Source organism: Macrobrachium nipponense, chromosome 37, assembly GCF_015104395.2.
Source record: "Macrobrachium nipponense isolate FS-2020 chromosome 37, ASM1510439v2, whole genome shotgun sequence".
NCBI classification, from domain to species: domain Eukaryota; kingdom Metazoa; phylum Arthropoda; class Malacostraca; order Decapoda; family Palaemonidae; genus Macrobrachium; species Macrobrachium nipponense.
The window spans coordinates 40,467,758-40,492,167 of NC_061097.1; the positions used below are offsets into that span (position 1 = coordinate 40,467,758).

Here is a 24,410-nt window from a genome sequence, read left to right on the forward strand (position 1 = left end):
AAGACCGCCAAAGACTGTACAATTCACTGTGGTTGTGAAGGTAACAGGAGTATTTCAAACTCTCGGCAAATTCAACAACAGAGGTAAAAGGCGGCCAACAGCCATGTGTTGAAAATGTTCATCTGGACCTTTGCTCCGAGATTAGCTGTCAATAACAGATATTAGCCCAAACTGAAATAAATCTGTATTCGTCTGCAAGTTAATTCACCCTTAGGAGGATTATTCAAGAGGCATTTAATTGTACACACATTTTATTCTCGCAAACTTTTTCTTTACAAAATAGAGTGTTTGTAATTTGTGGGTAAAGTTTCTAATGATACTCTACATAAATTTCATATTTAGTAAGTTCAGTCCCTTTTTTTAGTCCCACTTCTAATCTCTGCAAAATTATTACAAATCACTAGCTTGCCAAAATGTTAAAAACTAAATTTATTTCTTTATTCTCTTTCACACTACTAAATAGCTTATGGAAGAAAGCAACAACTGAAGAGATATATCTAACCTGAAAAATATTAATAGTCTCAAGTGTCTTTTGCCCAGAATGCAACATTGCAAATAAAGGGAATACCACAGTACATCTTTTAACCCAAGCTATTAATACAGTACCATTACACTTAAAACAGATTACCATTTTCTTAAGATTTACTTAATTTTCAAGAACCTGTTGATTAGCTGATGATTATCACTGGGAACTGCATACTGGATTATCCTCTTCGAAAGGAATGAAGTCTGGGTAATCAGTCATGGATGGTGTGTGGTTGCCATGCTGAAAATACAAGTAATAAAAGATTCTCTTTCAGTCAGACATTTTGTAGAGTTTCAACAAACTAACAAAAATATTACAGAAGCATTAAACTGCACTTTACTTTTCCATACATAAATTTTTATACCTTCAGAAAATCCTTTAAGCCTCTTGCACAGATCACTTCGTGTTTGCCGTAAGCTGCCATTTCCTGAAACTGGCCTACCCACTCATTGTCGAACCACAACGATTCGTTATTAAATACATCATATAGGGTCATTCCTTCATATTCTGCAAAGAAAAAATACAACAGCACACATTTATTTAATTTATATGCAGACATATACTGCTGTACTTGACTGACAAATCTTCAGTACATCACAAACTATGAATACAGTCATGTTTTCACAACACTTACTTTTGGGCGACTTCGCTTTCACCATTTTGAAGCTGTGCCAGGCCTTGAAAACTTCGTATTTGGAAGTTTTGTTGGGAGGCTTCAAGTTTTCTGCCCTTTCTCCTTCCTGTTTTTTGGGTGGTCTGAAATTAGATGTTAATATACATTATTAAATGTTCTAAATAAAATTTGGATAAGATTGCGCTGTGCATGCTACTATGTGGGTTGGTTTTTGAGTAATACAAGAATCAGATAACCGGAGTCTTGATGGCTTTAATCAAACTAAAAATAAAGCTCATAATCCACACTATATACATAATAAAGCTCCATCGGAACATAAAAATACACCGAGAGGATACTATTGAATTGACGCTGTTCCACACTCTCAAGAGATTTCCACAGACTCAAGAGATTTAAACTAGAGTGCAATTGTTTTGTACCTTCCTAAGTAAAAAGATTCTCACTCTAGCATCAGTAACAGTAACTTACTGGCAAACAGCTTTAATGCTCCACCAAACGCACTGTAAATGTATTGTGCATGATAAGTATTAGTTGCACTTCATATCATAGGTTTATGGTAATAAGTGAGTTTCTGTTAGGAATCAAGGTTTAGTAACTACACAAACATATTTGTGGGCACCTTTGCAATTTCCCATCATGAGAATCGTACATTTCCCACTACATAAATCAATCTTACAACTATCCATTTAGCAGCACTATTTAATTTTCTAACAGCTCTGCTAAACTAACTTTTGTGTCCTCTCTCTGCCACACACTTTGCCCTTCTTTTAATTTTTGTATACAGTTTAACAAGGAGACCTTTGGGCTAAGGTATGAGAGCTAAGATTGTATTTGGCAGTCTAGTTAAACTAGTAATGACAATAATAATACACAGGAATTTGACTTAAACTTTTCTTCAGGATTTTCCGATACCTCCCAGTGGTCTCGTCATGCAACTTTTATATGCTTATTGGGTAATCTATTCCTCTCTCCTCAGTACATCTGTCTTTATGGTTTTCCATCCTCTACACACATCTTTCTGTTACTTCCTTACTTGTAATATAACCTTGGCACCGCACTCTAGCCATGTGTCTCATACTTCAAACATAATCCAAGGAGTAGAAACCAGTGCTGGACTAGTCTAATCTCTACATTTATTGACTATATATACAGTGAAATGCTATTCCCAATAATAGATCACATACCTGCAAAGAACTCCAAACTTCAGAGACAATTAATGTCGATATAGTTAATGAATCAAAGGTACGAGGTGCTCTGCAGCTGAAAAATTGCATAGCAAACGAGCCCGAGCTAAAGAAATCTGCCTACACACCGAATTGAAAAATTATATACCTACCTCATGTCTTCCCAGCTGTAGATTTCTTCAAAACCAACGCTTTCATAGATGCTTTTTATGGGAAGCTGCGATCCACAGAAGGCAAACTCCATTCGTGGATAAAATGCCAGGAAAGCTAAACACATTTCTTCTTCTGTTGAAAGCCCACCCTGCAAATTCAAAATACATATAATCTCTTCCAAAAACCTACATTTGATACTGTGTATTACTATTATTTTCTACTATGATCAATATGTTGTTCAATCTTTCAAAAACCTACACTGAATACAGTGTATTGTGTTAACTAGACAACTACTGTATCATATTGTAGACCCATGAGACTAAAGCCCCTCCACACGGTCGAACTTTTCCCAAGAGACTTTGTTCGATGTGACATCAGAAGCGGGAAAAGTCAACCTTATCGACAGTTTCTCCGCTTCTGACGTCACATCAAACAAAGTCTGTCGGGCAAAGTTCGACCGTGTGGACGGGTCTTAAGCCGAAATATTTGTTCGCAACGATTTAAGAAATTCAAGTAGTTACTGCATAAGAATGTGAACAGCCAAGTACACAGTAAACCAAACTAAATGCACAAATTAAAGGCCTGGAGTAACACTAGCTGAAGGCATGTTCTAACCAACCAACCTTTTAGAGTTACCTACAGTCCAGTACACAAGGCACACTACAAGGTATAGCCTTGTGGGCCCTGTGGTGCAATTGCTTAAGCACTGAAATAATAATGAAGGGGAAACCTTTCTTGATCTTATAAAGCATTAAAAATAAATTTAAGTAAATTAGGCAAGGCTACTTGCCAATCTGTTCTTTATATCGATGCTCAGAACTCCTCTTCTTTCGGAACTAGACCAGATGTCCATTACAGAATTAATCAAATTAAATGGGTTGAGAGATTAAATTTTAAGTGTGTGTATTCTGGCTGATTATAGTCTAAGATTATGTCACAAAGAATCTCACTGGCAAAAAAAAATCAATTACAGGAACAGCTATAACAAAAACTGCATTCAAGATACTCATAAAATTTGAAAATCGGAATTCAGTCTTAGATGTGGATATATCACCTGTTAAACCTTCCCCAGTGTCAATCAATGATGAATATACTTTAATATCTTAATTCTGGTTTCTTTTGTATAGAGAACTTTCAACAGAACTCCAAGGGTTGTTTCGTTAACGTATTAAAAGCATAGAATGAACGAATGAATATAGAATTTAAGCCAAAAGACCATGCACTGGGACCTATGAGGTCATTCAGCGCTGAAATGGAAACAGTAGAAGGTTTGAAAGGTAACAGGAGGAAGAAGACCTCGCAGTTGTACTATGAAACAATTGTTACGCGAGGGCGGAAAGTAAGATGGAAGAAAGATATGAACAGAGGTACGGTAAAAGGAATGAAATGGTTGCAGTTAGGGGCCGAAGGGAAGCTGCAAAGATCCTTCATTATTGCCTACAGTGCACCACCTGTCCTACGGTGTTGAAAGCACAGAAACACACCATGTTTCACATTCTTATCTACCGCACTGACACCAGATTTTGTCAAGAGACGACCTGACTTGAAATTAAAATGAAAGACAATACTTACGTAAGAGGGAGTTTTAATTTTAGTAGAATCATAAACACATTCCATCATTAGGCTGTCCCCTGGGAGGATGGTCATTTCCTTTTTTAAAACGCGATTTTGTTGAAAATCGAAGTCATAGGCCTTGTCTGCAAAACAACATCAGCAGATAGTTAAATAATGCCAAGCATTACCTTATCACTAGTAATCTTTTGTTCTACAGAGTAGGCAGAGATTATCTTAAGATGGACTATTTAACATTTAACAGAGAAGGCGGTGGGAATAGGACCATTTTAATATGGTGGCCTACTAGTTTTGGGACAAGTCCCAGTATGACAAAAATTACACAACTACGTAAAACTGTGCTTCCTTTGATTAAGATTGGGTTCAGGCATCTCTGTAAAAGAATTTAAAATAAGCAAAGACTCCTTGTTGCTAGAACCAAATTAACGACCTGGATGTTGAATGAAATATTCCAACGGGCCTAAATGTTTCAGACGATACTTGATACAGTAGTGCTCCATATGTTGAGACTACCGATAATCACGTCACATGCGAAATCAGAGCAGTGATAAAATAAAAATGCAAAATACAGTTTCAATTTGACACCTCCAGCCTAACTCAGGCGTAATCATATTAATAAGCTTGAATTCTATAAACATTCATATAAACAGCAAACCTATGGGTGTGATTTTGTCTTAAGTGAAATCATTGTTCTTTTAACTGATGACATTGTGTATAAGTCAGTCATTCCTGAAACGAGACCACACCATACGCTTTAATGCCAGGATTGAGAAATCTACCTTCTAAAATTTCCTTTATCGCAAAGTTTCACATAATACTTAATGTTCCCAACAATCTCCTGTTGCTTGTCATCAATCAGCAAATGTGGTTGCCAGAATTTATCATCTTGATGGCAAAGACAGAGTTATGAAACCCGAAACATCTGCTAAAAAGGCTAAGCAATCCACAACCCCATCCACAACCCCATCCACCAACAAGAGGGTATCATCTCTCCAAAAGTTAAGTTCCTATCTCTCCCAAAGTCTAATTCCCTTTTGCCAGTCATAAGGCCCATCTTCAGAGAAAATCTTCGTAAGAATCCAGACATAGCTTTTTGTGCAATTCATCTAACAGACATGCAAACAAGCAAATGAAAAAAAGAAACATTACGAGGTTAAAATATCGTTTGCAAAAGATTCTGTGCAAGGTATGAAACTGACAAATATTAAATTCTTCCACTTTAAATTTGTTGACTTGCGACTGAAATTATAGGCAAGATATACATTACGTAAAAACTCGAAACAATCATCTTCACCTTCCAATATCGTGGGAAGTTCACGACCATTTCGAATATGGCGCAGTCTCAAGGATCTTCCGAGGATGTGGGAATGGAGCAATCCATGGAACACCTTTATACCTTCTGGAGGCAGCATCTGTTGTCAAAACTCACCAGCATTAATGAGGAACCTCACCCAAAGTAATAATGGAGAAAAAAACATTTTAACAATATCCTACAGTACGTCAATTAGCATTTCGTATATGATTACAGTATATATATTTCCTACAGTACGTCAATTAGCATTTCGTATATGATTACAGTATATATATTTAAGTGTTTATACAGTACTTTCCTTCGGATTTTCGATTTTTCACTAGTTTTCAAATGCGTAAAAACACTTTTTGGCAGAGTTGTGAATTATAATTAGGAATTGTGGGTTAAAAGGAGTTTTGATTTTGTGAGTTTCTGGTCTTCTTGTATGGGGACTTTGATTGAATCTTTTTGCGCTGGAAGTATTTCAGTCATGATGGGAGTGTGTACATAGTATTTACTGTAATATATAATATTGTGAGGACCAGAGAGTAAGACAGGTAGCTGGATACTGATAATTTATTACAGGTAAACTCAGGCTATAAAGGAAGCTGTTGACAGATAAGTAGTATCCTACCTGAACAGAGAGAAACTGGGTCTGGGCCAGAATGATTTGAGATTTCTCAGTGACGTACATTTAAAGATAAGATATACAAATAGTGAAATTACACGAGTTATACATCGGCGGAAAGGCCGCGGAACGCCCTATAGAATGGTTAAAGGAACAACGCGGTTTTGTGATGAGATACAATAAAAAAATAGGGAAAAGCGTTGACTTTACAATACATACTCACCTCAGTGCATTCACTAACACAATGACCAACTGTAAGCCAGGTCTGTCCAGGAGGGATGATCATACGAGGGCTCACGTTGTGACCCAAGGCTACATTGGCAGCATCATATTTACGTACTTTTTCAGTATAAAAAATCCTCAGACCTGAATTATCCACCACATCTGGAAAATGTATGACATTATTACCTGTAATCGACTATTGCGGTATTTGTTGTCATTGACATACTTGTCATAAAGTACAAAAACTATTTTGTAATCTATGCTGCTTGGAAAGCTTAGTTATGATTTATTGTCATTGCATCAAACTGACCACTTACTGGAATAAGTTTTGTTATTTACATGAAACTGAAGGAGAATAAAATGTCAAATTTCTATACGGTAATGCTAAGATTAGCCCCTTTGAGATTCTTGTGACATCTTCCTATCATGAAATATTTGAATCCTAGAGAACCCGATACCTTAAATTTAGACATCCATAACAGTTGTCATAAAAAGTTGTAGGTAACTTGAAATTTTTGTTTTGGCCGCTAAGTCTCTTTCTATTTATGAACACAATAGACAAATTAGAAGTACAGTATACATCATCAAACTGACATTATTGGGAGAGCTAGAATATGCCACCGAGACAATACTAGGAGTGCTAGAATGTGCCATTTTAAGTTAATCTACAGCAAACTATAAAAGAAATTCAGTGTTATGTCCATAGGTACACAGAGTTTGATTTACCAGAAATGACTTTCGAGACATTCCTGGAGACTATTAAAAAAAGTCTGCCTTTTACCCATATGGGACCTTGCTCCATAAACATACTCTATATGCACTGGAGTTTACACAACACCTTTGTAGAGTTATATGAATAGATTACATATTTTTAATCTTTGTACAAGTTATTCCACCAGTGCTTCAGATACTGCAAATGTTAATTTGTTTTACAGGTGTTCACTTTTAAGAATTTTTGCTATTAATTAAAGATAGGATAGTATCCCGAGATGATAAATCTCTGACAATAATGGCTACATTTAAAATGGTCGTATCTGCAAAATCTTTCGGTAATGAGGAGCTACGAAGTTTTTCCTCAGTGTACAATAAAACTGCATTAATTCACTGATCAATTTATGCCACAAAAATCCATTCATGAGGCCGCTCCTGCCCAGAGAAATTTATCAATTACATATGTAATAGGTTATGGGGTAAGCAGCAAACTATATAGGAAAGCATAGTACTACTGTACAACAAGAGAATAGAGAAGAGAGGCATAATTGCTTTATATAACAAATCTACAATTACACAAGGTAAGTGCAGAGTACATTTGCCAAAACAGCATGAACGTCTGACAACTGTACAAAGGACCTGGTAGTGGATTTAGGCCTTTGTTGAGCTCACCTTTGCTTCCTCACATCTTTACATCAAAATACCTCTTCCTCACCTTGTCTTAGATTGGCATTATCATAATGCATTTCCATCAGGAAGTACGAAGATCCTCCATGATTCTCTCCAATTGGAAACCCAACGTGTTCCGGATACATCTCACCTGAGCATATTTCGGATTAATGATTATTAGTATTACGATGATTAACGACTCAATGAGAATAACGACCCAATAAAGAGTTATTAATATTACATAAAATAAAAGTTTATAGGTGTATATATAAAATCTGGCACGTGGAACTTCCAAACACATTTATAATCTAACAAACAATTTCCCATCGTCAGCTGCTAGGGTTATAAACAAAATGCATACCAAATGAGCTCTTTCGTTGCATTTTTAAGAGAATTTCCATCACTTTGACTAACTTCAAAAATACTTTTTACACTATTGGAGCTTGAAATAAGCAATAATGCTTACCTCTGTGTCCGTTACATCTAATGTTTGCTGTGAACAATGCCACTTATCAATTGCTGTCTTATCTGGACAGCTACCAGCAGAATCAATACCTATAGATTAAGCTGGCCTTATACCAGTACGGAACCTGTCTTGAGTAGCACATACGGATAATAGCTTTAAATTATATACAACTAAATCAAAGTCCTACCTCAGTAGTTCATAATCAACAGAATGCAGAACACAGGTGGGCAACGCCAAGTTAACAGACGAGACACTTTTCTGACACACACTTTCATTCCGTTTCCAATAGGTAAACTCGTTTTTCATAATTAACCAAATTATCGGTATATTAAAAGTCGTTTACCACAAATACTCTTAAATGTTTTAGTTACAAATTATTGTCCAGTCATTGGTGCTACTGGGTCCTGGCATATCATATTAAGACTACGTAGAACCTAGGTGGGCCTTGAACCAAAAAAAGTCGAAAACACTACCTTAGCTGGTAGTCCCTTGCATCAATCTAGGTACTTCATTATGTAAACAGCTACTGTACCTTCCCAAGGATCGTGATATTTCCACCCCCCCTAAGGGAAGTGTAAGTATAATCACCTTCAGAACCCACAGCCCATGCCAGAAGAGGAACTTTACAGTATTTCCACGAGGGAGGCATATTTTTGGAGTAACACTGGACACCATCTACTTCCAGCCATTCGTCCATGTCCTCAGATTCTGGTAAGTGGCACTCGTAAAAGACAATGTGATGAACGTGCTCTATATTTTCCTTCTGGACCAACGGGACAAACTGTAAAGAAATTTATTGTCTTTAATCGAAACAATAGATTATTAAAAAAAAAAAAAAAAAGTGTAGCAGTCATTTTCTTCTCTCACTTCTTCCCAGCTGGCTCCCATTTTCATATGGGGTCGCCATTTCGGATGAGCCGCTTCCATCTATTTCTATCCTGCGCTTATGCCTTATCAATTCCCTTCTCATGTAAGTCTCCTCTCACACAGTCCTTCCATCTCTTTCTTGGTCTCCCTCCTCTTCTCCTTCCTTGAACAGCCATCCATAGTATGTCTCAAAGTCTAGTCCTCATCTCTCCTCAACAGGTGTCCATACCATCTCACCCTCCCCTCCTGCACTTTTTGATAATTCCAACACCTTAGTCGACCCCCTTATGTAGTCATTTATGATCCTACCCTCTCTTCTCACCCCAGACATCCACCTAAGCACTCTTTTCTGCCTCATCCATCCTCTTCTCTCACAAAAGTGAAAATAGAGATATTCATAGGGAGTCAATAGCAAGAATCTATATTACGAAGAAAGTAACATTCACGATTATTAAGTGGACAGCTTTCAGAATTGATGGTTATTAACCATTATGCAAAACTGCAGGGTCTTTACAAACTAAGAAAAAGAACTTAAAATACATAATACAGGATCTATGATATGCAGCGTTAAGTCAATGGCTAATCCATTTGGTATCAGAATAGTAAATGTAATTTTTCCCTGCAAATTTAGCATTAGCACTATCACTAGTTATTGCATCTGTTTCCCTGTAACGTCTTGATGCATGTGGAATAAAAAAAAAAAGTTTCAGCTGGAACCAGTAACATATCGTATCTTCCAGACTATTACTAGTGTACTCATACCATCAGTGTTAGTAATATAATTGAATGGAATGGAAAGGTATAAAGAATTTTGGCCCAAGGCCAAGAGCTTGGACCCTTGAGGTCATTCAGCGCTGAAAGGGAAATTGTCAGTAAGGTTTGAAAGGTGTGACAGGAAGAAAACCTCGCGGTTGCACAATGAAACAATTGTTAGTATAGGGTGGACAGTAAGAGGGAAGGAAGAATACATGAACGGAGGTACTATAAAATTAATGAAAGGAGTCGCAGCTAGAGCCGAAGGGATGCTGCAAAGAAACTTTTAGTAATACCTACTACGCTGACAAAGATAAAAGAACAGAGTAATGGATAAAAGGTTCGAGCAAAATGTAAACCAGTTGAGTGAAGACTTAATGATTCAGATGATTGATCAAGTGATGAAATTCTGGGGATCGAATACAGAGTCAACTATAAACTATCTTTGAACGAAGTATATACAACTCTAAATTCTTGGTCAAGTATATTTTAAGAATTACTTACAGGTGTCCCTCTAATGATCTTTGATGACAGGAGGATTCTTCTGATTATAGCAGTAGTACGTGCAAGAATACAATATGCAATGAATATTTGTATAAAAAAGTTAGTAGCGAGACTTACCCCAATGATATGAGCTTTCTTCTCTAGGGGTTGCATTTTGTAAACTTTGCACCAGTAAACCGTGTTGATAGTATTTGGGAGGCTTACCTGTAATGAAAACAATTATAGTTTAATTCTGCCTTTCTTGTGGTATTATGTGTTGTCAAAGGTAATTAAAGAGAACATTAGTACTTAAAAAGTAAGTGTCAAGGTCTCAGATGCTTACGATATTCAAAAGCTGTTGTTGGAATCGGTGGAAATGGCAGTGCATATTTTAACATCATAACTGGGTGATCGAACGGTCGCCCAGTGAAGAAAAATTGTCGGCTAATAAGAATTTTTGACTACTGGGCGACCAGACAAATGCCCAAAATTGACAGGAATGATTAAGAAATGGTAAAGTAACCCTTGCAGTAGAGTTTGGCGTCCGTTTTCATTTAAATTTTGAGTATCTACAGTTGTAATCTTGATAATGCAAATGTGTTCTATTGCCTTCAAATCCCCCTTAAAAGTTTTGGCCGCTGTCGGAGCGCTCACCCCTGACCCCATAGCTTTATGCCTTGCTTGGTTGTTTATTGTTTTAACGTTGTATGGAACCAGTGGTTATTCAGCAACGGGAGCAACGGCTTTACGCGACTTCCGAGCCACGTCGAGAGTGAACTTTAACACCTCAATTGAATATCCGAGAACCGAACTCGCGGCCACCGAGGTAGCAGGTCTAGACAATACCGATCACGCCTCTGAGGCGCAATCTTTATGCCTTGCGCGGCCGCCGTAGCCACTGCAGTATTCCCCACATTACAAATCATAATATCCATCTGGTCGTCCAGTGAAATTTCCTTAAAATATGCACTGGGAAATGGTGGCACGCCTGCTCAAAACTTAATAGCACTAATTGCATCATTCTTATCCAAAAGCTATTGATGGAATCCGTGGATATGGCGAAACGCCTGCGCAAAATGTGAAACTATGCTCTATTTTTTTTCATCTGTCCACCCGCCTGTGGTGTTTGCGCATGATAACATTGCGTCCCGGGTTTTAGAGTTACATTCAGCTTACATTCAACAATAATAACTATCCTATTTCGAATATTAACAGTGTAATTCCCATTCAGTAAATTATTAAAACACTTTTCAGTTGCAAATGAACACCCAGATATTCTTTTATTTACCTAAAACTTACACATAGCGTAACTATTTAATGCCCGGGACGTAGTGTCACCATACGCAAACACCACAAAAAGTATGGGTCATTCCTCTGCATACCATCATACTGTTCTGAGGTCCATCTCAGGCCAAAGAAAGGTTTAAAAGTACTTGACAATCTAAGCAAGTATTCTCTCCATACTTCTCTTTGTTTCTTGGGTTAAACTTTTACTCACGTTGTTGACCAAGATATCAAATGTCTTGACGTCTTGAGGGAGTTCAGGCATCAGGAAAGGCGGTTCATTCAGGTACATACTTTTCGTTCCCCTCTTGTGGTGAATCGTCATGTCCATTTCGCCCTCTGGGTCCTGGTAGCTGTACGACCAAATAATCCGTACGGTGTCATTCTGAAAGGTCACGTTTAAAGCTGATAGCATTCAAAGGAGGCGCTGGCAGCGTGCAAGTATGCATTATGAAAAATAAAGGCATAATGGCATTCAGAACAAAAACTCTGAAATGAAATGACAAAAGTTCCCACAATAAAGGTTGCTTTTACAATCATACGAAACATTGTTATTGCGGTAAAAGTACAATGCCAGAGGATTTTGGGAGTAGAATGGAATCTGTATGTCAAACAGGAGGAAGGAGACGCAATACTTATATTAGCAAAGAGGATGAGGAAGATGCAGGGGATCGTGGAACCATATTGATACAAGAATACTGTATTTAAAAGTATAAAAATAGTAGCATACAGTGACTGGGAATAAAAAAGGAAAATTATACTAATCAGAAAAAAATATGAAGTCTATACTGCGAAAAAGGTGGGCTTAAACTTCGCAATAAGCATGAAAGTTACAGATGGTATCAAAGATAAAAAAAAAAGTGGGGGAGGCAAAACAAATATCGACTTGCGATACTTGGAATGTTAAAGAGCAATTTAGGAAAAAAAAGAGCCCATGCTGTAAAATAAGTTCAAGCCTTAGAAGTGGTCAGATGAACCAGCTATCTTGGGGATATACCGAACTGTTTAGCTGTCATTGAAGAGAGCAAGAATCAACGAGTAGCAACAGCCTAGATGAACTGCAAAGAGGAGACTACATTTGGAAAATGACAATTCATGATAAACCTACAAGTCCAGTACTACGCTAGATGCATGAGCACTGACAAAGAAAACTTCACATTATGAAAAGGTGCAATTGCTGAAAGTAATTACCTAAAGCTGAAGTGAAGTGGGACTATTATAATCTTTTACAAATGAGGACACTGCAGAGATCCTGTGCCAAGTGATTAGAATAAAAGCAGATCGCAAAAACACTTAAAACCTTCTGGCACATGACATGAGAAAGAGAAGTTGGTTAAAGAAGGATATACGGAAGTAACAGGATAAGAAACTAGAAAATCAAGGGGGGAAAACAAGGTGTCAGCTAATGACACAGAACAGATGCAATATCAGGCAGAAAGTGCAGAGAACTACCTGACAAAATATTTTGGATATTTTACATTATATGACAAACTGTTATGATGACTTACAGCTATCTTAAAATCTTCATGATCACACGTGTCCCAAGGTCTTTTAAAGCGTAGCACTGTATGAGTGCCATTCTGATAGCCTGAAAGAAGCTCCACATTCTGGGACTTGTCAATAATTGGTATTCCGTAGCCTGGAGAGAACCGATCCTGTGAACACGACCAATTTACTGATAAGATATGCTTGTTTAAATTTACTGATTGACTGATGAGATATGCTTGTTTGCGAGTCATCTAATGAAGAAGCATCATTGAAAGTATTTAAATTCTTGCCTAATTGGTTCAAAAGGAAAGTAGCTAATTGAATAAATAAAAGTGATAATCTGCAATGTGTTTATACACTAATGTTAGTCCAAGCCTTTCTAAAGGAAGCCTGGGTCAGTTTAGATTCCATAAGTCTTTACCAACAAAAATAACACAGATTATATATAATTTGCCACTAAGGAAGTAGAATAATATTTATGACTGGACACTAAGGAAGTAGATGTACAAACTCCCTGCAATAAGGATACAGTCTTTAAAAAGAATAGTTAATTAACACTAAAAAGTATCTATAAAAGATGAAAATGTAAACAGTGGGACATTGTTGAATTCCAACAAACCACATTTTCGTAGATTAAAAAAAAAAAAAAAAAAAAAAAAAAAACTCACATGCAACACGACCTCTCCTGTATCATCCTTGACCCATCCTAAGATGATGTCAGCGTCCTTCATCCCGCCACCGGGGGAGAATCCTAGTCCAACATATCCTGTAGTTGCAACCTGCAAGATACAATAAGCAGAGCGTATGGACTTCAGATTTTTATAGAAATCATACCCTTTATCTTTTCACTTTCACCAACTAATATAGAAAGGAAGTAAACATATCTCTTTTGCCAATTTGTTGAGCGTTCCTGTTATGTTATTTATTCTTATTATTTTTCCCAGACATTATAATGTGAAATCACTAATATTTTGATGTGCATGATGTAGTTCTGAACATATATTTCTGACATAAATGAATTCAGTTAATTTTTGTAACCTGACAAGTATAGACATTAACATGAGAATGGATAATGAAATGTAACAGTATTTATAACTTACCATTAGAAAATAATTACTTTTAAATGTAAAAACATGCAAACAAATACCATTTGAACAGGCACTTGAATACTTACGTGAACTTCAAACACGATATCACGATCACGGGGAGTCCAGAATAGAACGTAATTGGCCTCCGTATCAAGCATCGCCTGATGGGTGGTGATTCCTCCAGGAACTAACCCAGTTGGTGAAGCCCTTACATGCACACAGGATACCACCACCATCAAGGTGGTTACAAGGCAATCCACTTGAACCATTCTGAAAATTCATGAATTTCATTTACAATCCATGAAGAAGTCTGAAATTTGTCTTATATGAAAATTCGAAAAAATCCAATTGAATCCTTTTTTTTATCATGTTATACGATTGAAAAGCCTAGTTATTGACAGAATATACCAGATTTAAACAAAAGAATTCTTCATGTTTGATGCAAAACAGTAGGTAACTAAATAAGTTTTATATAAAAAATCGAAAAAAGTTCAATTGAATAATTTTCTAAACTGAATAACATCATATGTAATTTCAAGGTTAAATTCACGAAAATATCTAGGTGTAACTTTTTGAATTTTTTAATGAAACTGCTTTCGTGTCACGTGGTCACAGAAAACTATAGTGGTTTTAATTTCCATAACCAACAGCTAAGGAGAAATTATCCTCTTGGGAAGCAGCTCTCATGGATATACTTTCACCTAATGTTAATTTTTATAATCTCCTGTACTCAAAGATTTTTGCAGTACGATATATGCAACCTTGAACATTTTAATTTTAGGTCGCTATGAAACCAACGTCAAACAATCCTTTCAAGTCTTTTAAAAGAGTTTTGTGAGACTAGCGAGTAGCGACAGACCACAGCCGCTTTAATTTATTTCTTTAACTATGACCAACATTTTCAATATAACTTTTTTTAAAATCATGAACTATTTCTGACATCACATCTACAGAGTATATTTCCATACGGTTACGGTTTAGTCAGAATTTTAAGTACACTGACTTAAGCACCTTTACGTGGTAGTATACACAAGTCAGGCGGGATTTACTTTGACAACGATGAAACACTTACTTGTTCTATGGAACTTCGGAGAGCAGCAGGTCATCTGAAGCCCCTATCGCCTTTGCTAGAGCACGTGTCTCTCTCGATGTCCTCTTTGCGATCGACACCAGATACCAAGTGACCATAGGTTGTCGCAGAAAACAGACATAGGCTATCCTTACACGGAAGTAGCCTTCCTATCCCACCACCAGCAGACTCAAGCCATGTGGAAACAATACAAAAGAGTGGGCGTATCACGTGTATCTTGGTGTTATAAATCTTATTCTGCGAAGTCATCATGAGCTTTCTCAATATTTACTCAAGTTTCCGTACTAAGGGATGGTTGAAGTAGTCCTACCCAGCTATTTTTTCTATAATTACATTAGTCCATCTGTTTTGTCACTCTGTAGACTTCTCAATTCCTTGTGATTTTTGTATCGTTCTCAGTTTTGTCTTCCATCACTTCATTACAAAATTATAGTTAAGAAAATAATGGTGATTTTTCTCCAAATTAGCAAAAATGCCTAATTTCTTCAGTCATTTGGCTCACAGAAGTCGCCATCAACATAAGTTCCATTTTGTCAACCTTTTTTATGTCGCCTTCTTCAATACGGACTGGCCACAGGTGTCATTGTCTTTGCTAAAAGAGAAAAAGAAAACGAGAAAGTAAAACACCAAAGAAAACATCCATTAAGTTGTATGTCATCATAATCCTACAGATTCGAAATTAACGATAACATTTCACAAATGCTTCCCACATCATTTAACTATTGGATAATTGTGCCATGATCGAGATTATCGAAGATGATGGGCCTGCCTGTCTTCAAAGTGAAAAAGAAAGAAATACATCAGTTGGCAGGGTACGGTCATACATAATTACGACGTCCTGTCTTGTATTCAGTACTACTGTTTATTACTAAAATACCGGAAGGACAGGATACTGGAAGAGAGATTATCAAAAGCCTTGAATGAAACTGCGGCAGCGTATCTTTTGTTACGACAACCAGCATTTGTAATGCAATTCTTACATAGGCAAGTATGTAGGCTACGCACACATATACTATACTGTTTTTTTTTTTCATCTGTCCATTAGCCTGTGGTGTTTTTGTATGGTAACACTGCGTCCCGGGCTTTAGATAGTTACGCTATTTGTAAGTTTTAGGTAAATAAAAGGATATCTGGGTGTACATTTGCAACTGAAAAGTGTTTTAATAATTTACTGTATGCGAATTACACCGTTAATATTCGAAATAGGATATTATAATCGTTGAATGTAAGCCGAATGTAACTATCTAAAGCCCGGGACGCAGTGTTACCATACAAAAACACCACAGGCGGATGGACAGATGTAAAAAAAACAGAGTATAGTCACGTATGCTTACGGACGCGTGCAGAGTTGCCAATTAAAGCAATATAAAACTAATTGCACTAGAGAGTAAGAAGTATTTACTCTTAGAACAAGTAAGGAGTTAAAGCAAGCTTGTGTCCGCTTTACATGCAACCAGTACTAGCGTTTTATAAAATGTGCCTGTTTAGACACATGTAACCAACTGTATGGGCACCTTGAACAATATTTTAAGCTCTTCAGTGGTGTTAGTGTTTTTGTTTTTGTTTTCTTCAAATTCTAGATTGCAGTCCCCATTCTCACGGGCGCTCAGCCATCTTTCTGGTCGCTCAATAATTAGAGATAAAAAAAAAAAAAACACTCCACAACCATTTAACAGGACCTCTGGCTCCAATTCGAAATACTTTCCCTCCAAGAAGAATACCGCTGCTTTTACAGCCGTTGGAATGAACTCTGAAACCATTGTCTAACAAAAATATTAATTTCCAATCATCCTTAGTTTGCTTTGAATATGGCCTTGGAATGATGTCATTGATGTGGCCATTGTTTACCCCTCCTTTCTGCCAACAATGGTAGTAAGGAAAACCGCTACATAATACTACAAATGGTGCAGAGCGGAAACTACACCAAGTCAACGATTCATAGTAGATTACGTTAATATATTCAAAACTTATTCAATTAGTTTTAATGTACTGTACTTCTAATATGTTAGGTTAGATTGAAGCGGACACTGTCTAGGCTACTATATACCCTCCCCATTTCAAATATGTGAATATAAATTTTATATTTATCGAAATAAATTAACGAGAATATGTACTCAGTCCAATATTTGGGTTCCGCATATTCAATTGCGCAAACGAAAATTTTGAAGTTTTCAAAATTACACAATAAAACAGCATTCAAGAACACAGCATAGCACTAAATACCAACTTACATTTAACTGTTTGCGTTAAGGCTCATTCTCTCCCAAAGATATCGACACAGACTCCGACCAGTCGTCACAGATGGTAAAATACGAATCTTCATTTACAAGGGACCGTTTTACAACTAGGCCAGAGATCTTAGGCTGGTTGGCAATGGTAGCGTGCATGTATAGTCTAGCTTTTAGCCATTAATGTTAGCAACAATACTGTCTTAGGTACGTTTATGCCTATCTACAAAATCTGACTATTAATGAATTATTAAGTATTTAAAATAAGAGAACTCAAAACACTCGTACGAGCGTTTTCAGAACAAACTAATATTTTCAAAGTCTGCAAGCTACCTACTTCGGCTTATATCAGCTATGATTTCAAAAGCTTTACTACAGCTCAAACAATAGTATTCACGAGATAATTTGTACATAAAGCTAATGCAATTAAGTCTACATCAATATTTCACAAGGCAGCAGTTTCTGCTAGGCTTAAGGTAAATGAATGGCCAAGTCGACTGTATACCAACTGGTCTGAAACGAGGTTTGAAAGATGGGAGACCATGCACAACCTCACAGTAACAGCAAATCATGAACGCCATTGGGATGGAGGTAAGACGACATTAGAAGAAACTAAACAATATATTTGGCGGAAGAGTAAGGAAAGAACAAGAAAAATAGTTACATCAATGGGACTAAAGTAGTGGTAAAGATGACGGAAAAGAACTCCCGAACTGCGGACTGACCTGCCATTAAAGAAAAAACAAGCATGAAAAATGAATAGACATAGAAAAATATAACACTACTTGCAACAAATGGAACACGATGGCCAGATCGACATGGAAGATGGATGCATTGCAGAGCTTTTGGGAGAGGCTAACAAGACAAAAGAAGACACAACCAGAGTAGAATATTAACGAGTTTATACAAGCTGCAAAGGAGCTTAATAAAAATAATGAAGACAATTATACGCAAAGGTGACAAAACAACAGTGTAGTACGTGTTAATGTGCAAACAAGAATAAGAGAAGACTAACAATATTTTAAAAGATAAATCATAATTTAACAAAGACCCTACAGACCAATTAAGAGAGAATAGAACTACTTGCAGCAGGAGCCAAAAGAGTGCAACGAGAACACGTTCGCGAACATTGTGGGAGACTTCAGCCCTGGACATTATGGCATAGTTAAAAAAAAAAAAAAAAAAAACTCTCCAAAAAACGGCAACCCACTCAGACAAATATCCTAGATCACATACCCCACCTACAAAGCAGCAAAAACCCTAGACGACATAATCACCTTATACATACCGATGAAATACACTAAGATCAGCAACGGAATTCACAGACATCTTGAAAACTAAAAACTCAAAGAAATCGCGTCAATGGACGTTCGAAGCTTGTTTACTAAGGTGCCAGTAGACACCTATGAAAACCCAGGACCCACGAAAACCATCCTTAATCGTAGGTTACCGTTCCCAAGCAACCCCCATCACAAATCCAAATCAAGAACTGTCAGGAGCACGGTCGAAGCATGCACAAAAGCAGCACTACTTTACTCCCACAAATGAGAATTATTCTGCCAAGTAGATGGCGTAGCTATGGGTAGCTATCGACTTGCTTAACCATTGTTTCAACACACCAACCTAATTCATGTGCATTAGCAGGGAATGGATGAAATCTCAAGTCTTTGTATTGTAATAGTTTGAGAACCTACTTATTATCAGTCTACCTACATGCAACAAGACTGATTTTCTCCAAACCAAAATCAGGTAGCCACATATACCTTATAGTTTCGGTAGTTTCTGTCCTTGACTAAGAAAGTCAACAATTGTCGCTGCAAATATTCCTTAACAGTAGTTTGCTCTAAATCTCTGCACGCATTTTGATTAATTTAACAGTTCTTGCATTCAACCTTTTACATTATCAAGCACCATTTTAAAACCTCTTAACACTGAAAGGTATTGATGATCCGAAACAGTTTCTGACCTTAGTAGACCCAAGGTCTTAAATTTCAGCGTGTAGCATTTTCATAGGGGCATCGCAAATCATACTCCTAGCCACAAGGCAATTTTTACCAAACCGTATCTAAAACCGTTCATCGTAAGAGGCGTTTAATTTACGTAACTTACTTTGTATCCGAATAAGTCCACTTTCATCAAACAATAAATTTAACGGCGAAATAAGTAGTTCTAAAAAAACTGCATGTATCCAGCGTATCAGACTTCAGGAAAGGCAGCTTTAAGTGCATATACAGTAAGATGAATTATGCTACGAGCAGTTTCATTTTGTTCGTCCCGAGATCTTTCTTTCAACTTAGCAACAAAGAGAAAGACTAAGAATCAAAACCTTGACCACTTCACTGAAGGACGAAAATTTGTTCAAGTGACTCAGAGTTCAAAATTACTTTTTCTGATATAACAGCTCAGAGCTTTAAACCAGGATGAGAAGCAAACCCACTGTACTCTAATGGAGAATTAGAGAACTTGTAGATCCGTTAAAATGAGCGTCCTACGAAGCCTTTTCTCTGAAACACATCGTGTAAGACAATCACTAGGGTTATCATATAGTCTAGGTCGAAAATTACTGTTCGATTAGAACAAAGGTTCTAAATATCATTTATCCTATTGTTAACAATAACTTGCTTCCTATCTATTTTGACAAACTTAAACTCCTTAGAATTTATTTAATTCAAGGTAATCATAGAACCTGTAATAAAGCAAGAGATATTGCTAATCTGGATAGGAACAACGGCATTAATTAGCTGTTCAACTTCACCTACGGCTGTACTTGCTCACAAATGTATGGATATCAATTCCAGTACGGGAATATCCTTAGTTCTTAAATACTTATACAAAGCCACAAATTGTCCGCTAATATCAGCCTTGTGTCTGCTGAATGGAAGGGCCCCATATATAAAGCCCAATCTACGAACTCTCTACTCTCTATCTTGGACCATTCTTGGCTATCTTGGACTATGCTTTCAACAACTCTGTGCTTAATTAAGGGCGCATCACATCCTATATCCTTGTCAGACTGCAAGGAATTTAAAACCCAAATGTTTAAAACTGGGATGAATAGTATTCAAAATTGGTCTTATCTTATTAGCTTTAAGGGTTCAATTCAAGGGGCGCGCCATGCAACCGCCGAATTTCGAGGAATTGTCTGTCGAATTTTAGTTAACAGTTTACAACAGTGTCTTGATAAACATATCCTGAAGCGATAAAAGTAAAACTTTAGATTGGTTGATTCATTGAAAATTTTGTGCATCGCTTGTGTGACAATGACTGAACCCAAAATTGTAATTAACCACAAATTTGTAATACTTAAAAAAAATTAAGTAATAACTTAACACGGACTGCAAGGAACGGTCCCGCGAATACGAAAGCCACTTGGGGGTTCTAATGTATTTGGCCGTTTTTCAGTACAAGCCCCCGTGGGTTTAATTACAGTCTATCGACAAAAAAAAATATCAAATTCTTACTAAACAACCAAAATACTATAGAAATGGTAAATTTCTAAGGAAATATCCGATCCGGAGCAATTACTTAGATCTGCCAAATAAACATCTAGAAACGTTATTGCTAAAAAATTGGTAATTATTCGTCGTGGGAAAAATCCCTTTACGGTGCAACTTATAATTTTACAAATTTATTTTGAAAATTGACAGTTTTCTTCAACTTCAAAACAAATGAACTTACATGTCAAGTGTCTCAATTTCCAAAGTGTTATTAATAGTTGTACAATAAGTGGTAAAGATCTGAAGCAAATCCCCTCAATCACAAGTAGAAACAATCACTTAATATGGGGCCTTATGGCTTGGCGTGGCATGGCGTAGGCGTGCCCCCTTATATCATTTTTCTGTATTCCAAATCAGCCCCCAAATAGTTCTGACATAGATTCTCGGCAATGCTCAAAATTTGTCATTTTAATCGTACTCTCAAAAGTACACGATTCGTACAACACTTAATTCGAATACAGAAACAAATGCCTAAAACAAAAGTATCTTCTACATTTGAAGTTATGGCTTAACTATCCACGTATGAAAAAAGCAACAAAACACTTACAGAAAGCATTTTACCCAACAGCGTTTCGTAAAAAGTAGAGAGACCTTAAATGGAAAAAATATGGCTTTGATCGCTACCAAGCATCAATCGCAAAATCGTGTACGGTATCAGAATCTATATGCTTATATGTCAGGTAATTCCCCTTATCAACCGAGGCGTGTGCTAATTTCTTCAATCCAGGCGAAATACATTTAGCAATGGCTGAACAATGAGGGATCGATGTCTCTCAGAGACCCTTCCACTAAGGTAGCTTGGAACAAAGACCTTGGTAATTCTAAAGAATAGTTCCTCACGGACTGCAAGGAACGTAACCGCGGAAACGACATCCACTAGGGATTGGGGCGTCCAATGTATTTCGCCGTGTTTTATACTGGCCCCTGGGGGTTAATTACGGTCGTCCAAATAAATATTACTTAAAAATTCTTTTGCAGGCGATAAAACTGCATAGAAAAACCGCAACTGCCATAGTCTAGGCCGCCACGGAATAGTCATATTGATCTACCAAGACCTTTAAAAAAACACTCCAGGTATTTTCGAGCCGAATTCTCAACACAAAGTATCTACCAGTGGAGAATTAACTCTTTAAATACCTCCAAGACTGTAGATATCGTCAGCATTCCATTTGTAGTAGTTTTAAATACTTCTGAATCAGAACGTTTGGGAACATGCCTTATTTGAACTAGTGACTAACTAGTCTAATCTTATTACCATTCTAATTAGCACCCTTCTTAGTTAAACCATGGCATGTGAAAATTACATTTCGTACATGGCCAAAAAAATTTAAAATTACAATCTTTGGCATTATGCGAAGTTAACAACATTCATAACAGACCACTATAGATACTAGGATCGGCGTATTTCGTACACTCCGTTTGTGGTCATTCGTAATTACATTATCGCCAGTACACAGAGGATGGAATACATTTAACTTCGCACTATACTCTGTTTTTTTCCATCTGTCCATTAGCCTGTGGTGTTTTTGTATGGTAACACTGCGTCCCGGGCTTTAGATAGTTACGCTATGTGTAAGTTTTAGGGTAAATAGAAGGATATCTGGGTGTACATTTGCAACTGAAAAGTGTTTTAATAATTTACTGTATGCGAATTACACCGTTAATATTCGAAAAAGGATGTTATTATAATCGTTGAATGTAAGCTGAATGTAACTATCTAAAGCCTGGGACGCAGTGTTACCATACAAAAACACCACAGGCGGATGGACAGATGGAAAAAAACAGAGTATAGTGCTCAACGACTTCTTAGAATCTCAAGAGGTAACAGACAGATACAGCATTAAACTATTGGTTAGGCAAATTCCCTTTAGCTTTCTCAGACATCTTTGACTGAAGGTCCATAAATCTTATTTGCTTCAGATAGATTGTCCAAAATTTCTTTCAACAATGCTTTCTACTTTTATTGTAATAGAGACAAGCCGACTTTTAAATCCACCACGCAATCTTTCCCAAACAAAATACAGAAACAAATAACATTCTAAAGATCGAACCTGTTCCACCGATAGGCATACATAGCTTGAAAGGCTTTCAGCCATTAAATTTAAAATCTACAAAAATTACAAAATTTGAAAAAAACTAACCCTGGAACCAAGACTAATTGACAGCCAGGGAAACAGCAACAAAGTTAAATCAATAATAACTATTAAATTAGCTGTCGAGTTAAACAAAAAAGTGCCTTGAGAAAGCGATAAGGGTGTAATACAGGGAAGAATGAAGAGGGGCCAGAGCTGAACCAAACCCCACGTTGGGTACATGCCGCTAAAATTAATTACATGATAATCTAGAATTGAAACACCAATTACAAGGTTAAGAGAAAATATCATAAGAATGAAATATCTTTATTTAAAAAAAAACTAGTTATCACTGTACTTATCAAAAGGATATGACTTCTTAAAATAAAGTATCCAAAACCTTCATGTTACTGGAAAAGTGTGGATTGTGATAGCTTTCGATCTCTCGTCATTCCAAGGTTGCATCACTAAGCGAAACTTCACCCTACGGAAAAACGCGCTCAATTGTAGGGGGGGCAATGTATTCCAAGCTCAAAGTCATACCAAGAGTAAACTTAAATCTCAAACGACATTCCCGCTTCCAATAAGTTAATCCCCCCAACTCATGGTTGAAGATAAAAAGACAAGTTTATAAAGGGCCTCACCAGTCTTTAAAAGTATTAACTTTCCCGACTAAGTACACGTAACGTACACCCTTGGACTGCCTTAAGTTAGGCAGCCAGTATCGAAGATCTAAAAACTATCAGTCTTTCTTTTCCCATGCTCCTTTACCTCGGACACCCCACGCGACGTGCTTATTTGCTCGTGTTAAACTTCTTACAATTTACGAACATCAGAGACTTTAAACAACGTCCCTTCAGCCTCATTAATACATCAGTCTACTCCGTGACACATGCCATCAACAAACGAGTGCAACTATAAGATAGTGATCAACCCAACCAACCATATACAAACTCCTTTAAAATATCTATTTACAGTGCCCGTCGTCTTCTCTTGCGCAACGGTGGTGGTATAGTTGAGGCCTGGGGGATGTTCTTCCAGTTGCGTGTCAGATTTGACGGCATGTATGTCAACTAATGACATGTCCAAGGATCGCGGAGACTAAGACGTTCATGAACATACAAATTCAAGGGTTAACTTAACTGAATATGAATATTTAATTGAAAATATAGTTGGATATTCAAATTTTTTAAAAGAGTGATATTTTTGTACAGTAAAGTACTGTAATTCAATTTGTGTCTGTTGTGAAGAACGTTGATATAAGATAGAATAGGAACAAATTTTACTCCAAACGTAGGACATTCGGGACTTGTTCATTTGTCAATCCCCCAAGCCATTTCTGTAATAGTAAGCTTTATGTATATAGCATTTTGATCACACGGATATGATATTAGACATGCTGCATTGGAATTACCAGGTAAATATCCCTAACGAATAAATTAACCCACATCTGTAAAAAGGAAAAAAAAAAAAAAAAACTCAAAACTGTTGTAAGACTTCCTTC

The 24,410-nt window shown here is 36.9% G+C and overlaps 1 protein-coding gene across 4 annotated transcripts; it reads right to left on the reverse strand.

Annotated features, from left to right (window-relative positions):
* Positions 1 to 41: 41 nt before the first annotated feature.
* On the reverse strand, positions 42 to 24,195 carry LOC135209179 (MOXD1 homolog 1-like). Of its 4 annotated transcripts, none has more exons than XM_064241861.1 (16): positions 23,882 to 24,193; positions 15,092 to 15,701; positions 14,106 to 14,289; positions 13,612 to 13,710; positions 12,952 to 13,098; positions 11,658 to 11,828; positions 10,298 to 10,384; positions 8,645 to 8,837; positions 7,637 to 7,741; positions 6,212 to 6,372; positions 5,364 to 5,481; positions 4,070 to 4,194; positions 2,497 to 2,645; positions 1,161 to 1,282; positions 891 to 1,033; positions 42 to 766 (listed from the first exon to the last, which is right to left on the reverse strand). In XM_064241861.1, exons 3-16 carry the CDS (start codon positions 14,286 to 14,288, stop codon positions 683 to 685), a joined length of 1,887 nt encoding a protein of 628 aa, XP_064097931.1. In that variant the 5' UTR covers position 14,289; positions 15,092 to 15,701; positions 23,882 to 24,193; the 3' UTR covers positions 42 to 682. The 4 variants fall into 4 exon arrangements, with proteins under 4 accessions (XP_064097931.1, XP_064097930.1, XP_064097933.1 ...); XM_064241860.1 differs by having other exon boundaries at positions 13,600 to 13,710; XM_064241863.1 differs by lacking the exons at positions 42 to 766; positions 2,497 to 2,645 and having other exon boundaries at positions 895 to 1,033; positions 13,600 to 13,710; positions 23,882 to 24,195.
* Between the last annotated feature and the right edge of the window lie 215 nt (positions 24,196 to 24,410).

Bases quoted from the DNA above. Each gene is read 5' to 3' on its own strand.
- LOC135209179 (XM_064241860.1), bottom strand. From the start codon at position 14,288: ATGGTTCAAGTGGATTGCCTTGTAACCACCTTGATGGTGGTGGTATCC. The intron at 13,711-14,105 runs GTAAGTATTCAA...TGTATCTTGCAG, and splicing joins ATATCGTGTTTGAAGTTCAC to GTTGCAACTACAGGATATGT. The intron at 13,099-13,599 runs GTGAGTTTTTTT...TCGTGTTCACAG, and splicing joins CAGGAGAGGTCGTGTTGCAT to GATCGGTTCTCTCCAGGCTA.